Consider the following 18,546-nt stretch of genomic DNA (forward strand, 5'->3'; position numbering starts at 1 on the left):
TCATAACGTCCAATTGAAAAAAACTGATTAATTCACGTCGGTCCGAATTATTACACTTCCGGTTGTAAATGAAATCGAAACAAAACTTCGTTTTGGGATTCCTCGATTTTATTTGTAATGACATAGCTTATCAATCGATTGTCACATGAAGGTTTGTGGTCCAAATGATAACTTTCTTTTAACTTAATTCACAAAATGTTTATGGTGAAAATATGTGAATCGGTATTGACGCATTTGATGGACCAAAACTTTGTTTACATTTTTATTCATGATTTTGACGTTCTGATAAACACGAAATGGCAGATAAAGGATGTAGTCAGGCGTATAAGTCAATAATGTTAACAAGGCAAACAAATGATATACTTTGACACAAGAGTAGAGTACAATAAGACAACTTAGCATATTGATATATCAATTATTGAACTAGCCAATCATTTGTATTCCAAAAACTGATGACATAAGATGATCTACATTTTTGGGTAGGTCCAGTTTGAGAAAACATGCACTCCTGACTCGCGCTGATAATCGAAACATTGTTGCAGTTTCGACTAAGCCTTAAATTATGACTCAAGTTTAAAGTTACATTTTTGTACAGATTACTATTAATTTAGTTTTTGTATAAATGTTTATAATTAATAATTGTGATGTAAACATTTATTTAAATCTACATGTACAAATCACTGGTAAATATATGGTGAGGTCAGCATATTGAACCTCTAGACATACAATTGAGTATAAGCTAACCTTTATACCTTTTGAACTAGAAGTACCTGGCTGGTACACTTTATTTTAACTAGTAGTGCACTGCATTTAAACTACAGGTAAACTGATAGTGCACTACACCCAGATACAATGTAGGTGATTGACACCAAAACCTCCTTACAGGTAATAGTGCTAATGGGCAGTGCAGTACAGTACCCAAGGCTACATATGATTTTCACCTGTAAATGTCTTGCAGCTACATGCATTTGTGTGTACATCATCTACATCTATATAAAGTTAAGATTACATTTGGCCTTACGAAAAGATTTAATCTTGCCAAGGGCAAAACCAGTCAGAGTTTTTAGAAATACAGTAAGCTTCCTACTTATACTTTCACTTTTAAAGTGAAGATTTTTTTAGGTACATTTGGGGCCAAATAAAGGCCCTTTCCCCTAAACAAATTTTGCTGTTTTGCCAATTTAATGCATATGTTTCCCCAGATTCTATAAAAACTCTCTCAAATATATATGTTTCAAGAAAAGTGAAACGTAATGTTTTCCCAATTCATATTGTACAAGCCCCTGAAATTATTGAGTAAGAAAATCACTGGCAAGCATTTATATTTTACTTTTTTTAATATGATGCTGTAACAACAATGACATCAAAGATATGATGATGTCATGGATACCACACGCACTTATCAAAAACAAACATCATGTGAATCCTACCTTGCTCTTTTTTTTTTAGAAGAAGTTCTTGATGTATATATAAACGTTATGATTATTTACAGATATTTAAGAAATCATCGATATATAAATGTTACGTTTATTTACAGACATTGAAGAAGTTATTCCTGTAAGATGTAAATGGACTGAAGAGACGACACTATGCAGGGCTTGTCGAGACAGAGGAGTGACGAGTATAAAGTTCTGTGTGGATCGTGCCCAGATGAACTCTGTCAGGCAAAGTTGTTTTTCCCTGCCTATGATAAAAGCGTCGAATGCACAGGCTGTGGTAAAAGACATGAGCAGACGACGCTTCAAAATATCGCTGAAGTCACCAACCCGAGCGTAGCTTTGCACAACATTCTGAAAAATATCCTTCTTGGAAACGTAAAGCCAAAGAAAGGGACAGATGACGTTAAAGTTCTGGGCTTGTCAAATTACGTCTGTAAGTCCATCTCTCCCATTCTCTCTCAATATGGAATGGACAAGAGATCTGGAAAGGCGAAACTTTTGAGAGAACTTTCACAGCAAGACATTTTCAATTGTGGAAAGATTTTGAGTGATCGAGCGTTTCTTATTGAAGAAGAGAATTTAGAGGTGATTGGATATGGGAGGGATAGATCGGGAAGTGGGAGATACCTGGCCGACATTCTAAAGGAAATTAGACTCTATAACGATAATCAGGAACGTCTCATCCCGATTCACGCTGACGGAGACGGACATTGCCTTGTGCATGCTGTTTCTAGAGCACTGGTAGGCAGGGAGTTATTCTGGCATGCTCTCAGACTGAATTTAAGTGATCATTTCAAGACAAACCTGTCAACTTACAAGGAACATTTTAAAGAATTCATCGATGTTGATGAATGGGATTCGATCATTGGAGAATGTGACCCAAATTTCATTCCGAGTGACGGAGAACCTCTTGGCCTGAGAAACATTCATGTGTTTGGTCTAGCTAATGTTTTACACAGACCTGTAATTCTTCTGGATTCTTATCTTGGCATGCAAAGTTCTGGAGACTATTCAGGTAGGTTTTACAAATATACACATGCAAATACAATATATGTATTTTAAAAAGACATATTTTCGGCTTCAGCAATTTATGTAGGATATTAAGACGAATCCTGAAGACTAAATTTCAAATTTTGATGAGTCTAGTACAAAGAAATATAAATGGTTCTCAAAATTTTTGAGACTCTTAGTTGAGTTCTGTTAATCAATATGTGAACTTCTTCAGTGTCTGAAAAATTAATCATAACATTTAATCAATAATCTAATGCGTGAAGACTTTTTTAACAGAATTAATTCAGTAGACAAAAATAATTTTTCTATCAAAATTATGAAGAATATTTCTAGAAATCCGTTGACTCTAGATCTCTGAAAGATGTTCTTTCTCAACTTTTTGCAGGTGTTTTCCTTCCCGCCCTTGTTGAACCTGAAGCTTGCAGGAGTCGAGATGGCACATTGAACAAACCACTATGTATCGCCTGGAGCAGCCCAGGACGAAACCATTACATTCCCCTTGTAGGAATCAAAGGTAAGAGTACCTACGTACTAGTACTAGTCACTTCAGAAAACTTTTACATTCTTTTAGAAGGAATAAAATGCAAGATTTCATCACTTCAGGAAAAAATCTTATGAATGATACCCAATGTTTTAAATGTAATAATATAATTGCTCGGTATCATAATTTAATGATCATAAATTCATAAGCTGTTATCTTGAATTATAAGAAACATTCAGCTCAAAATTGATGATAATAAGTCAAATAATGATGCACTGGAAATACCCTATCAGTTCAATGCTAAATTAGCACATATGAAATAATACCTTCATTAATGTCATAGCTCGAAGAATTTGGAGCAGCAAATTTGTGTTTTGATGAAAAAGTAGCGAAATTATGATTAAAACATCTAAAATAGGTAGCTTTAAAATATGCAATTGTATTTCTGATATTATTTTCATTAAAACAGACTTTGCTTCATATTGTTTATGACTGACAGTATCAAGAAAATAACATAAATGTGTTCGTTTTTTGTTGTTGACAATCTCAGGAAGAAAGTTACCTAATTTGCCTCGATCCATGATCCAACGAGCTTGGGGTGTTCCTTCCGAATTAATTGAAAAGTACATTGAGTTTGACCAATCAGGACTTTGCAAAATTGGAGGCAACAAGTGTTTATCGGTAATATTGATAAGGCAAAAAAATTCTTTGTAGAATGCAATACTTTCTGTATGTGGACAACTCATCTTAGTTAAAGTGAGGTTTAAGAAAAATATTTTCTGAATGAAACTTCTGGCTTATAAGTGTAGGAAAGTTTATAACAGTAAAAGAAACGTAATTCTAACAAAAATAAAATTTGTAATAATTTAGAGATTTTCTCAACCTGTTTTTATTAGTCGAAATTGTTAAAACACTTTCAGTATGTCATGAACATGTTTCTATGTTCTTTGAGCAAGTTTAAACTTAAGTTAAAGAATAATCGTAGATTTTTGTAGTAAGTTAAAGATGTTTTTTGTGTTTCACACAGGACAAATACATCCGCCAACTCGTGTCAGCCATGGATGAAGTGTTTATAGAAAAGAATGGAGTCCCACCTCAACTTGTCGCTGATGTCCATCAGTTCTTGTACAAATCGTCAGGTAAACCTTGGTTTACTCTATAGTTGCCAATATTTGCGGGAGTTTTAATTTTGCTAAATGCAGATTCATTCAAATTGAGAAATTCCAAACCTCACAATATGGATCAAAATCGTTGTCATACATTTTACCTGTTAGATGAATATTTTTTTCAAAGTTTATAAAGGTAATTCGCAAAAATAATTCCGCAAATAAGTTCTACTTAAATCGCAAATAAGTTTTAAACAGTGAATCGCGAAATTTTACACCCACAAAATTTAACATTTATGCAGTACTTCTCTGAATATCATGAATAATTGTCACATTTAGATACTCCATTTTCTTTCAGTTAGTAAAATAAAAGTACCATATTCGAATTTGACCCAATAATCACCCTGGATGGCGCTGAATTGGACCAAATTTGGGCTTATAACGATATTTCACAAAATTATTGCACAGAGTATTAGCCATTAATCAATTTACAAAAGAAATCAAATAGAGAAATCTTCCCTGTTTTAATAGTTTAAGTCAGTGTTATGGAAATGGAAGCCTCAAAAAGAGGGAGGGGCATTTAATATAAAGATAGGGACACTTACTGGATTTAATTCTTTTACTATTGAAAGATGTACTATTAGAGAACTCAGTGCTGATTTCAAAAGCAGCATACAATAATTTGAAATAATACTGTAACAACATGAGAATTGTTGATGATGCACAGACTGTACCGGGTAAATTTTTTTGTAGGTATTGTTGGGGTGAAACTTGAAGAGGTCATAAAAACAACAAAAACAGCTATTGAGGAGCAGGTCCTGTACCGGTGCCTTACATGTGAGGCCCTGATAAAGTATGTATATACTTGTATGACTATATATAGACCCTTACATTTTAGTTATTATAATTAACAAGACATGAAAAGTGCACACATAATTATGATATAAGAGTATGATTACTTATTATGTGCATATTGTTCTCAATTTCAAATAATTTCATTAACAATGGTTTGTAGGTACCATCTCCCCCTTGGTGAGCCCTTTTTGTTATATTGTTATATTTGCCTTTGTAGGTACCATCTCCCCCCTGAGTGGTTTAGGAGAGGAGGGAGCCTGTACAATCTGGCAGTGAAGACACACAAGACTCTCCTTACAGACAAGAAATATGTCTTTCCCTATCAAGGTGAGCGATTTGATAAGTTAGTTCTTAGTTGGAGACAAAACAAGTTAAATTTGGTACAGTAAATCAGTCACTCAAAATATGCAGATTAAAACCAATTTGTCTCACTTGTTTGCCTAAAATAAGTCTTGATTGGTTGTTTGATTTTATTTGGTTGGCTGTCTAGATTGTGTGCTGATGTACTGTTCAGAATGAGGCTGTATTCTGCTTTATTGTTCAGAATGAGGCTGTGTTCTGTGTCACTGTTCAGAATGAGGCTGTGTTCTGTGTCACTGTTCAGAATGAGACTGTTTTCTGTTTCACTGTTCCGAATGAGGCTGCACATATGTTTTGTTTCACTGTTTAGAATGAGGCTGCACATATGTGTTTTGTTTCACTGTTCAGAATGAGGCTGTGTTCTGTTTTACTGTTCATAATGAGGCTGTGTTCTAGCAGATTTACTGTTCAGAATGAGGCTATGTTCTGTTTCACTGTTCAGAATGAGGCTGTGTTCTGTTTCACTGTTCAGAAATGCCAGGTTGTATTTGCATTGGTTGCCAAAGACATTATATTGAGAAGACTTGACCTTATATTTCTCACACAGGAGTGACATGCATGTACAACAAAGAAAAAGATGTGCTGGTTCCTGATAAGAACTCATCAAAGCTGAAGACATGTTCATTTTGCCAAGGGTTTGTATATATCATCCTAATTTGGTCATTTCTATTATGAGAAGCCAATAAGGATAATGTTTGCACCTAGCAGGAAAGCCCTCTTGAAATATGTAGTTTTTAAGGCTTTAACAATTAATATGTGTAGACCTTGATTTGACAAAACAATTTTCATGATTGTAAAGGATGATTCGTCACTCTTTTGCCCTCCGCCGTTAAACCCGGAAATTTTGTAATGACTATTGTAAATGTACATATTTTGGTGTAATAAAATTTTATTGGTATATGAATTAGTCCCATTGTTTATGTAATGGTAATATTCTGACCTCCAAATTTTCAAAACTTTCAAGTTTTACAGTTAAATTCCTAAATATCATGACTGGAAAAATTTCTGTCTTTTTTCCCCACAGTTTTGTTCACAAGATAAGTCCCACAGACAAACCATTGGACATGATGATATGTATTACACACAAGTAAATATTTTTTTTGTTTGATTTCAGTGACAGTGTGCGTCTAGTCAAACCTGACGGGACTGTAAAATACTACAATGGTGACCGTACCACGACACAGTCGACCTGTGGCAGGTGTGCCTGTGGCTTCAAACACTACTGGGACGGCTACGAGTATGACAACATTCCTGAGATGTACGTATTGATAAGCTTCCGTTAATCTTAAAGTGAAAAACTGGTTGTGTGTTAGCTCCACTATCAAGTAGGCAGGTAGGCGTTATGCACAGTATCGTTACCAAAAAAAAAAAAAATTATACTCAAGCTGCATGCCAATTTCCAGGGGGAAAAATCTGGGTTATAATTCAGAGAATTTCAATGGTAGAAATATATTCATGTGTTCAACACAACAATCAATACAATAAACAGATAAATTGGAATAATGATACTTTGTTGATATAACAATGTTTCTGTGCTAGATTTCCAGTCACGCTTCAGTGGAGCGGTAAAGTAGTGGAGGAGAAGGTCGCCTGGTTTCAGTACGAGACTGACCCCACGATGAACAGTAACGTGTTTCAAGTAGCACAGAAATTAGTCCAGAAACATTTCCCAGGTAAGTTTTATCAGGTAGTGATTAACAATAGGCTTTAAAGTGTATATCATATGTATGAGCTGTTTTGCACCTCACTTGTGTAAGACAGAGTTGTCTTCTCCTTGTGATTAATAGAATCTTACATGGGTCTGTCAAGTGGACAGGGATATCTCAAACCGAGTGAACAGGGATATCTCTAACTAAGTGGACAGGGATATCTCAAACCAAGTGGACAGTGATATCTCAACCATCGTGAAAGATTTACGCATGTCAACCCAGGGCTTGTCAAGGGTTGACAACCAAAATCTTTCACGAGGTTGAGATATCCCTGTTCACTTGACAGACCCATGTTTGATTCTTTTTTTTTTATCCCATACATAGTAAAAAAATATGATATTTCCTGTTGCATTCCAGCTTTTTCATTGTGAATTATCAATGGAATGTTGTTATGCCTAAAATTGATGACATCATCAACATAACAATGATGTACACGAGTTCGTTTTGAGCTCTCCAGACTTCCCCCCTCATATAATCTTATCCCGAGGGTTGGGATCTCCTGTCTCACCCCAAAGAGGGTGAATGATTCTTTTTCTCTTACCTTTTGTACCATTTTGTGATGTCATTATGATACTATTACGGCGACATCATGATACTGTTGTCGTGACATCATACAATTTTTGAGCACGTGCAAAGATCTTGTGTAGCTTGTCTTTACCCTAGGGTGAGATAGAAAAATCTCACACCAGTAAAACTATGGATATCCCTGTCTGGGGAAAGAGAAAGAGTTATCTTTTTCCTAGAAAACCCAGTTCATATTTTGTATTTTGTATGTTGCATTGATATTCTTATAGGATGGGGATTCATTTATTAATTCATTTACATTTATTTATCAGCATTATTGATTGAACATTCTAAATATAATAAAATGTATGTATACAGGTGAATTTGGTAGTGAGCGTCTCGTCCAGCAAGTCGTTGACACCATTTTACACAACACAGCTAGTCGGGACCTGAGTCAGAAGGAAGACGACGTGGGATCACAGGAGGTGGACATGGCCGACGATCCTCTATGGTCGTCAGACACCGCTTCCAAAATTATACTGACAGGTTATAAGGTAAAGGTCATTTCAAGGTCATGTAGAGGTCATCTTAGATTATTAGCTCACCTGGTCCGGAGGAGTGGCATGAGGGACAGAGCCAAAAGGGTCAATTTGGCTATTTCCTTATAAATGACTTCTTCACTGAAACTTAAAGTTTGGTATAGCACTCATATTACATTGGTTGCATCCCTATGATTTGTGGGGGAGGGAATTCAATATTATACAAATGGTTGGCCTGATACAAAGAGGGCATAAGAGGCAGGTGTCAAAGGGGTCTATTTGACTATTTGCATATATGATAAATGATTTTTCTCTGAAACAAAGCACCCGTGGCATTAATAAAATAAGCAGATGAGCGATACTGAATATTGATTTGACTATAATATCCGCTGATTTGTAATATTGATGACTATAAAATTTGTAATGAAAAACTGTATGCTCTTGAATCAGGATTCAAGTTAAATACTTGGAAGACTTTTTCCAAAGAATTATAATAATGTACCATCATCGGTTTCCCAATTAATGTTGACATTAATTATTTATTAGCAACATATAGCTAACACGGAAGAATTCGTTGTCAAAATACTACTTTTCCACTTAAGCACGTCAGACACATAGCGGGGCCCTTTCTGACGTGTCAGTGTTCTAGTTCTTATAAATATATAATGTACATGTGGTGAAGAACAACTGCTATTTTGGTCAACATTGCATAATTATGGCCTTTACAAAATGTTATGTGCAAATTAAAAATATAGCTATTTGTATTTGACATTAGCAACAAACCCTGCATAAGGAGGAACTGACTAAGAGTGAGTCGGAGAAAACAGTCCGTAAACAGGTGGAGAGTCAGGCTCCGAAACAGCAGCAGAGGAGGACCAAGGAGGTCATGGCCTCAAAGTCTAGTCCGAAAAAGGTCAGTCTAGTCCGAAAAAAAACCCAGTCTTGTCTACAAAAAATTTAGTCTAGTCGGAAAAGAGAATAGTATAGTTTACTGATGGAATGATTCCCTATGTCATTATAGCTGGAAATATTTGCTATGTTTTTTTAACAAAAAATATTTTGAAAGAAAACTTGCTAGTATTAATTATTCATAAAAAATTAGGAAATTTGTAAAAAAAAGAAAGTAAAAAAAGTCTAGAATGTAGGTTATGGTTTTGAGTGGTTGCGGTGGTGGGGGTGTGTGGGGGGGATTAGGAGTTTTAGTGGTTTGTTACTGCTTGGTAGGTGGGGATTTTATGTGATTAATGGATGGTTAAATGACAAATTGGAAAATGTTTATAAAAGCTATTGGATTCACATATAACTATAATGTGTGAGTAATGATGATGTTCATTACTTTTGTCACATTACAAAATTAACTTAGAAATATAAACCAAATATATGAGATGAAACACAAGATGTAAGAATTCTTGTTGATGAATTATATTAATCTTTTTTGTTTGTAATAGTCAAAGTCTGAAGTCACCACCAAGAAAACAGACAGCCCTTCTCATGTCGCTATGGAAACAACACCAGCAGTAAAACCCAGTCAGAAGAAGATTCGCCTTGTTACATCTGACGGCCAACAGGTAGGCTTTTGTCTTCTTCACAAAATTAAATGCATTTTTGTAGGTTTTCCAAATACAGTGGAAGCCTTTTAATGTCAAATTGGTTAATATCACATTCTGCTTAATATCACATTTTCTTGATGTACAATAATTTCTTTTCTTTATATACATTCTTTGTATTGTTACAACTGATGATATCACTTACTTCTGCCCTAAAACGCTTTATATCTCTTTATCTGACAAACTATGATGTTTGAAAACAGAAATTGACATTAACCAGCATGATATTAAGTGGAATACAGTTTTGAATTTCCTAGCACCTGATGTTGAAATACTCAATATATGTTTGTTTTACTATGAAGGTCATGCTGACCTTGACCGAGGATTTGACCTTTGATGGGCTACAACAAAGGATCCAGTCATCTGTCAATGTCCCGCCTAGTCGACAGAAAATTAGAATCGGATTTCCACCAAAGGAACTCAAGCCTCCTGCTGAAGCAGATTCAGATAAACTCTTAAATATCCAACACGGAGACAAGATTTCCGTGGAAGTATTACCAGATCCTTCATCGGTTGGCGGGAGGTCAAAATCATTTAGTAAGTGTTCACCATTGTATAAGATTTTACTTTTTCAGAACATACAAGTGTCATGCAGAAGCCATTTTTTTCCTCAATGAAAGTTTCCTCACGAGAAAAGATTCACCCCTCCACTGTCATAATTGGCTCTTGATGACTTTGTAAAATTCAAAGAAATTTTTGGGTCTCAACCTAACTTTATATCAAATTCAAACCTAATTGAACTTGAATACTGAATTATCTTAAAATTTTCTCATTAGTTTCATTGACTTTTAAATTAAAGGATTTAAAACCAATTTTACGTTGAAGTTTGATACCCCTAAGTTTTAACTTATAATATGCATAACAATTATTTCTACAAAATTGTTCATCAAGTTTTAGTTCAAAAAGCTGATAAGATATTATAACATAGTTAGAAATGAATTTTAACGATGGTAAATATAATATAAACACTGTCGTCGCCTGCTCAGTTGGAAATTAATTGTTTATCATTAGGTGCTGTATCGCCATCGCCTGCTCTGAGCACCCCTCGAATGAGTTGGAGTCACTTTGATGAGGACACACACCCGGCGTCAGCTGACTCACTGTTACAGAGTCTGAAGGACGCACAAGATGGTAAATATATTTTAAAAATCAGGTTTGCTGTGGGCATTACTATATAATTGATTTGAGATTGATCGGTAATAAATCACACATTTATTATACAAATAACTTTGGAATGGCCCAGAATTTAGCAGTCAATTGGTCTTAGAGTGGGAGGAAACCAGAGTGTACGGTAACAACGAAATAACCTTTGATCAATTCACTTATCTTGCCAGCAAGGTAAAGACGAATTTCCTTCGTAACCAACTTTACCAACTTATAACTCTGTGTTATTATGAAAAGCTTTTCAAATCACCTTCCGTCTGTGGTCTATCTGTCACTGACTTGTGTTTTATTCCACAGCTAACGACACTTTAGATGCCAGCATTGCCTCCCTTGCCATCATGGCCACCATCGCCGGGAAAGACCTTTGGACTCAGGTTCAGAGCATGCCACACCTGTTCTCTGTGGGGGGTCTTTTTTACAAACAAGTGGAGCGTGACCTTGGACTTGTAGATGGTAAACACTGCCAGCTTCCTTCGATTCCAGGAAAGGTACAAACATTTGTCTCCTTTTTGTTCCATTTGTTGTTATGTACACTGCAAACAAACCCTTTTTCATGTCAATTTTCTCCTGGGTGTAAATGGAATCACGCGAGGTTTTCCTTGGGTATCAGTGATGGTGTCATTGTGGGCTCTAGTTAAGGTTTTAGTGCTGTATAACGATTGAAATTAATTTTGAAAATTTCATTTTTGATAATTTGATAATTGATGACATAGATGTGATTTTAGGTCTGTACAATGTTAATTTTAAGTGAGAAAAGCAGGATTTTGAGAACTTTAGGAAACTGATTAGAGCAAATTCTATATAGTTCATTTCTTATTAGTAAAATGCAGAGGCAAGCTTTAAATTGAAGTTCTCAAGCAATCATTGCTTGGTTTTGTCTTAAATTGAAGTTCTCAATCAATCATTGCTTGGTTTTGTCTTTGCACAGGTTTTCCGCTTCAATGCCAAAGAAGGTAGACTGGAGCTGTGTATGGAGCCTTATGGTCACTTTCAGGTGGAACCCGGCATCGACAGAAAAATGGCACAGCTGAAAGAACAGGAGGAAAAAATCAGATTTGGTAGCAGTGGAGCCATAAAGCATGACAAAAAAACCCAGTCCGCTTTCTCTGGTGAAGGCCATTCCTTACAAGCCATAAACATTGAGCGAATGCCTGGCAACATGCTTGATATGCCCACCCACCATCACCATGGCAACCATCACAATACTGTAAGAAACATGCAGACAATGTGTAATCCCAGCAAGCATGAAGCTTCCATACCAGAAGATATGATAACAGAGAGCTCCACAAAGGAGAGTAACTCTAGTGATGATGAAAGAAAGTACCAGAGATTGGGACCAGGCTACAGTGTGCTGGATTCTAATGTTACTGAGAGTAATAGTCAAAGTGCCATGTTCTTCAAGGAAATTACAGACAGTATGGAAAAGTCGATGAAAGAGATCGATCAAGAGGTATTTTACAGCAAACATGGTTATAACAAACCTCTGGGGACCAACCAAATCACTTTGATATAAGCATAGTTCGTTATCCACAGCGGGGAATGAAATTTACTGCATTATAACCATAAATTCATTGTAAAAATGATGTTTTTTATAAACATGTTTACTGTATTGTTTTCCCAAAGTTGAAACTTTTGAAATCTTACTCGATACATTATGGATATGTACTTTGTGCATGTATTCTAAACTTGTTTTGGTGTGCTATATTTGGAAGAAATTTGAATGTTAAATAAATACTTAAAAAGTAAATACAAGCATTACTGAAGTTTAATAGCCTGACCTTTAGGAATTCCAAGGCAATTTCAGTTTGATGACAACCTCTGAAATGTACTATTCTGTTTTTGCATTTTGCAGAGTTACCTCCCTTGCGAAAAGGTATCCCATGGTGATGTCTTTTGTTTGCAAGGGTAACGTCGTAATTTTAAGAGAAAAGAACGTGAGTTTTACTTACAAAATAATGCCGTCACCATGGGATACCTACTAGCAAGGGAGGTAACTCTGAAATATGTAAAAATGGATTTTTTTTCATCTAGTGAATCCTTATGCCATTTGCATTGCCAGAATTAAATGTAACAATTTGCTTTATAGATGGAACGCCTTGATGAGGAGGAAAGGAAGCATTATTCTGCCTCCAGTGGAAATACGACTTCAGAAACAGGATTAAATCATCCCTCTGTACAGACTGACAACACAACCAAAGTTGGTTTGTCGACTGTGAAACCTACTCAACCAATGGCTGATGTTGTAGGCACAAGTCAAGGACAGATTCAACATGATTTAGATAGTGAAAGTATGGATGAAAAAATACAAACAGAAAGTGAAAGTAGAAATGAAAGTATGGATGAAAAAATACAAACAGAAAGTGAACGTAAAAATCCCATTGAGGAGAGCGATAATATCCCACAGTCCAGAGATTTAGAGGCTACAAGTAATACACAAATAGCTCCTAATGTAGAGGCTGATGACTCTGTTGAAATGTCAGAAATTTCCGAAAACAAACCACCAAAATCTTGTGAAATCGTGTACGATCGTACCAGTGACAGTTCTAAAGCTTGTGGGGAAATGGAAGAAAAGGTAAATATCAAGACAGACTCTGAAGAAAGTATGGACAGTTCAACAAAAACAGAAAATATTGGAGAGTGAGGAACAGTCCAAGTTTGAAAATGTTGACATTATGTATAGACAACGCAGATATATCTTAATGATATATCTTATAAAGTGATCATATTTATAACTTAATTAAAATGTTAGAAAACAGGAATGTATTTATAAATGCAAGTAGAATGTTAAACTTTTATGAAGACGGCCTAGATTGGTTATGACTTAAGGTTGACTCTAATGGAAGTTACGACAATATTTTCATGTTTAACCCTATCACCACTGTAAATCATAATGGACTTGTCCAGATCAATGCATGGTAGAATCTACTAAAGTTACATAGGGGTGAAATAGTTAATTGATATTACAGGAGTATCCATTTTGTTGTTTTTATTTTTTTCTGCCTGGTACAGTCAAAGAAATTGCTTCAGAGATTTTCAAAAACTCTTTTAAAAAAATGATGTTTAGGCCCCTCATTGATAAAAAATTTCACACTTTATTTTTAGAACTCGATTGACGTTCAAAAATGGTTGATCTGAATTATTGTATTGATTTTAAAAAATCAAAACTTAAATGACTACAAATACTTTCACTATTAGGATTATTTATTTCTGTTTATTTTGTTGCTGTATGACACTATATATAGGCTTATATTCAAATTTTAATTGTTTGCATAAGATTATAAAAGATTAACTTAATATTAATTTATTTTTGCCATATTGAGATGTAATTTGGTACCTTGTCATTTTGCACATCTGCATTCTGTATAAGTCGCACTGGTGTATAGGTCGCATTCCTGATTTTCAGAGGGAAAAGTTGCAACTTTTACTCTGTAAAATATGGTATGTTTCAAGCTTCTACAAAACCGAAATCTCTTGGTAAAGTTGTAATTCAGTCAACATCATACCCAGGTAATTTATAATTATGGTGAAGGGTTATAATCTATAAAAATGCTCAAATAGATGTTCATCCATTTCACAGTAATAGTGTTACAAAATATATCCTTCAAACTATATATTATAAAAGCCTAGTCTACTTTAACCAAAATATCATCTGGATGACGCCCCCCTCTGTAACACAACAGAAAGGTATACTTACAGAATGGAAAGGAAATTAAAATATTAGCTTCATCTCAATAAGTCACAATGTCATTATATTTGTCATCAATTTATATCCTGTATGTTTATTTCATATAGGTTACACATACTTTCTCTGACGTCAATTCAATGTCAAAGGTTACATGTACTATCTTTGACCTCATTTGGAGTTCACATGTTAAATGTGCTAGGTTTGATCTCATTTGAAGGTCACAGGTTACATGTGCTAGCTTTGACCTCATTTCAAGGTCACAGGTTACATGTACTAGCTTTGACCTCATTTCAAGGTCACAGATTACGCATATTAGCTTAGACCTTGTTTGAAGGTCACAAGTTACATGTACTAGCTTTGACCTCATTTGAAGGTCACAGGTTACACATATTAGCTTTGATCCCATTTCAAGATCACAGGCTCCTTGTACTAGATTTGACCTCGTTTGAAGGTCACAGGTAACATGTACTAACTCTGACCTCATTGCAAGATCACAGGTTACATGTACTTTGACCTTGTTTCAAGGTCACAGGTTACATGTGCTAGCTTTGACCTCGTTTCAAGGTCAAATATGCTACTGTGTAATGGTAAAAGACACTTCCACATATGAATATAGATGATAGGGATTTAATTCTTATTCCTTATATATATTGAAATGATATGATGTTTATCTCTTTGTGATTTTCCCATCAAGGTATCCTGTCAATTTGAAAATTCTGTAGTATAATTAAATTCAGAAAATTTTGACTGAAAATATATTCTTCATACTAAGAAATTGCATTACATTTTAAATGCAGATCTTGCTGTTTATATCCTTTTCAATGAAATGACAATAAAATTTTACCGGGATGATGGCCATTTTTGTTTTTTTAGCATGGTTAGCCATTTAATACAGCTTCAGATGACACAAGTGTATTTCATGAGATAAACCAATACTACACCTGTAAGCACAGGGATCTGTGCGAATTTCAAACCAACATTATTTATCAATCTAATTAAAATTTGATGTTCATTATCTACTCCGTACACTCCGTATGAACGTTCATACGGAGTGTACGGAGTAGATAATGAACATCAAATTTTAATTAGATTGCATTATTTATATATCATATATTAAAGTATACTGGTAATACAATATATATGTATAAATACTGTTGGTTACAAAATGTGTGCCAGGTCCCTGTGCCTGTAAGTATGAGGGGGAGGAAAATTCTTTGTGGAAAGAAAGGTTGGTGTGATGGCTTAATTTTTAAAAAGAAGTGACATAACCTCATTAGAGAGTTATCTCCCTTATAGGAAGGTATGAATAGTTACAAAATTATCTCCCTTATGGGTAGGTATGAATTGTGACTAAACTACTTTTTGGGCGAAACTCTCATTGTTTTTTCTGAAAATTAAGACATTACGCTCACAAACACCAGACGTCAATACCTACCCACAAGGGCAGAAAACTCTAATATACAAATTCAGAATATCCATCGGTGATTTACATGCTCATGTATCCCTTTTGTACATTTAAATTGAATTGTATCTATACAGAAAGGAAAAATCATATTCAGAAAAAAAATCGGTGTAGGCAACAGTATATATTATAACAGTATTAAATTTTTTTCTTTTGTAAAACTTGAAATATTTTCTTAGAAAATTGGACAAGATCTACAGTCATATGAATTGTACCTTCAATCTGTATAATTAGAAATGGGTGAGAGTTTTAGGCTCTTTTTTTCATTCCTGATAAACCAATTTGTCACTACACACAGTATGGTGCATTATTCAATATTTATCAAGAAACTGGAATGGAAATCATCTTTAGAAATGTATACAGCCTTTAGAACTAGCATAACTGCATTGATTATCTTTAAATAAAAAAAAATCATCCTTGGTATCTAAAGATATGGAAAGTATACTGGAATCATTGTCTCTACTTCTATCAATATGTCTGTCATCTGCAAATTCGTCTGACGACTCCTCTTATCTGTCGTCTGCAAATTCGTCTGACAACTCCTCTTATCTTATTAGCTGATTTTGATGGTGTCATGTGTAAATGTTGAAGAAAATGTTTTTTCTTCTTTTTGTTTGGTTGCTATGGTAACCAGGTAACTCTACAGATTTTGTGAGATTGTCAATAACAAGACTTGTCAAGTTTGGTTGTTTGATATTTTTAAATATTAAAAATAGCATGTTTCAGTTATCGTTACCATTGAAACTAAATTGACTCATCAGATTGGTCAAAAAGGGACTAATTCATGTACAATGTGATATCTGATAACGTTTGTGTGGTACTGTTGTTTCTATTGGTGATGGAATAACGTCAAAAGATGATATTCCATGCTAACGTCATTTCAGCAAGAAAATTACGAATAGTTATGTTCCATCACTACCGGAGATAATAGTCTTACACAAACGTTAATAGGCATCACGTGGTACGTGAATTAGTCCTATTAAAATATTATCTGATTATGATAAAATGCCATTTAGAGATTTTGAAGGATGACCAATTGATAAACTCTTTCACCCCTGAAAATGCATAATGAACTCTCCTAGCCCTTGAATTGGCAGAGCTCAAATTTGTCTTTAGGGGTAAATGATTTTTTTAAGTTTCAAAACATTCAAATATGTCACAAAATACGGTATTTATGATTTGTAAGAATGATGAAAAATTGAGTATTTATGATTTGTGAGTTTGATCAAATATATGAATATTTTGAGTATTTACGATTGTTGCTTGTTTTGAGATGTGACAAATATGATAATCCTATTTTCTAAAATAGCAAATGTCATTTAGTTGCCTTGGTCTTACATGAGGGGTATTTAGATACATTATTAATTTTTATACTATAAATGTTGAGGATGTTGTAAATTAACTTAAATATTCCTTCAACTGGTTAAAATAATGCTTGAGCAGGATGTAATCATAAGTTGGCTATTACTTTAAATTGATGATACACATGTCAACTTATAATTAGTAGAAGTGAAAAAAAACCATAAACTCTGATTAAAATGACAGGAAAAAAATTATTTATAGAAAAAAATCCATCAATCAATTATTATCAGAAATCCTGTTATGTCTAACACAGCTAGGCTTAGAGTGCTATGACCATCATTTGATTTTATTTAAACTCATTCACCCCTGAAGATGCATTAGAACTCTTCTAATTTAAAACTAGAACAGTTCATTGTGAAATTTCAGGGAGAATGTGTTAATGTGCAAGTGACTGTTTTCAAGTTGTAATAAAACGATTTTAGGTAAAATAAAAATAACAATGATTTATTTTTAAATATTTCTAGAGGAAAACTTTCTTGTAAAGTTGTGAAAAATGACATTAAAGATATGTGTACTAACTTGGTTGTCATGGTAACTGTCACTTGGCATTAAATGATATCCATTTTTGTAGTGCCTGAGCCACAGTAAGTGATATTTAGCATAAATTATACATAATGTACACACGCTGCTATTCTTTGCAATTTTCTGTTTCTGATTTCATGATTAAATTGTAAATGCATCAAATTTTGTGTCTGATCTATTTTTTACTGCAATCATGACCTATATGTCTATATACCTATTCTGTTTGTTTGCAGTATATACACAGGGACTTGTAATGTAGAAGGGAAGGGTTTGCTGTGTACGAGGATATATCATATACTATATGTAGTCAGGCACCCTCCCTATAGTTCACATTACAAGTCCCTGTTAGTTTTATGCACCTTCACCGGCATCACGTATTGTTGCAACTTGCAATATACAAATGCCACGGGTTGTGATTTCAGGCCACATACGTCACGGTCATGATTTCAGGTCACAGACATCACGTGTCATGATTTCAAGCAGCTTGGTAGGCTGGGACACATGACCTTGACCTCTTCTACATTGTAAGATCATTGAACAAAACTAGCTAGATAAAAAGGGTCATTTTCACAAATGTATAAAAGAAATCTTCAATGGACTTCTGAATGTTTGGTAATTGAGAAGTTCAGGAACTCTTGCTATGTGGACTGTAGGAATAATGAATTTATTCACGGATGCCATTAAATTGACCTCTATGTTACATTGTACTTCATGATAAACTGAGACAATATATAAACAAT

At 34.5% G+C, this 18,546-nt stretch overlaps 1 protein-coding gene across 1 annotated transcript; it reads left to right on the top strand.

Moving 5' to 3' along the window:
* Positions 1–31: 31 nt before the first annotated feature.
* LOC138330385 (deubiquitinating protein VCPIP1-like) lies at positions 32–17,968 on the top strand. Its single transcript, XM_069277970.1, has 18 exons — positions 32–151; positions 1,538–2,454; positions 2,836–2,964; positions 3,482–3,612; positions 3,959–4,070; positions 4,791–4,890; positions 5,110–5,219; positions 5,800–5,887; positions 6,367–6,510; positions 6,792–6,925; positions 7,844–8,019; positions 8,780–8,917; positions 9,453–9,572; positions 9,914–10,148; positions 10,623–10,742; positions 11,073–11,263; positions 11,704–12,225; positions 12,862–17,968. Exons 2-18 carry the CDS (start codon positions 1,590–1,592, stop codon positions 13,414–13,416), a joined length of 3,870 nt encoding a protein of 1,289 aa, XP_069134071.1. The 5' UTR covers positions 32–151; positions 1,538–1,589; the 3' UTR covers positions 13,417–17,968.
* The last annotated feature ends 578 nt before the right edge of the window (positions 17,969–18,546 follow it).

The sequence above is a fragment of the Argopecten irradians genome, chromosome 8 (assembly GCF_041381155.1).
Source record: "Argopecten irradians isolate NY chromosome 8, Ai_NY, whole genome shotgun sequence".
NCBI lineage: Eukaryota > Metazoa > Mollusca > Bivalvia > Pectinida > Pectinidae > Argopecten > Argopecten irradians.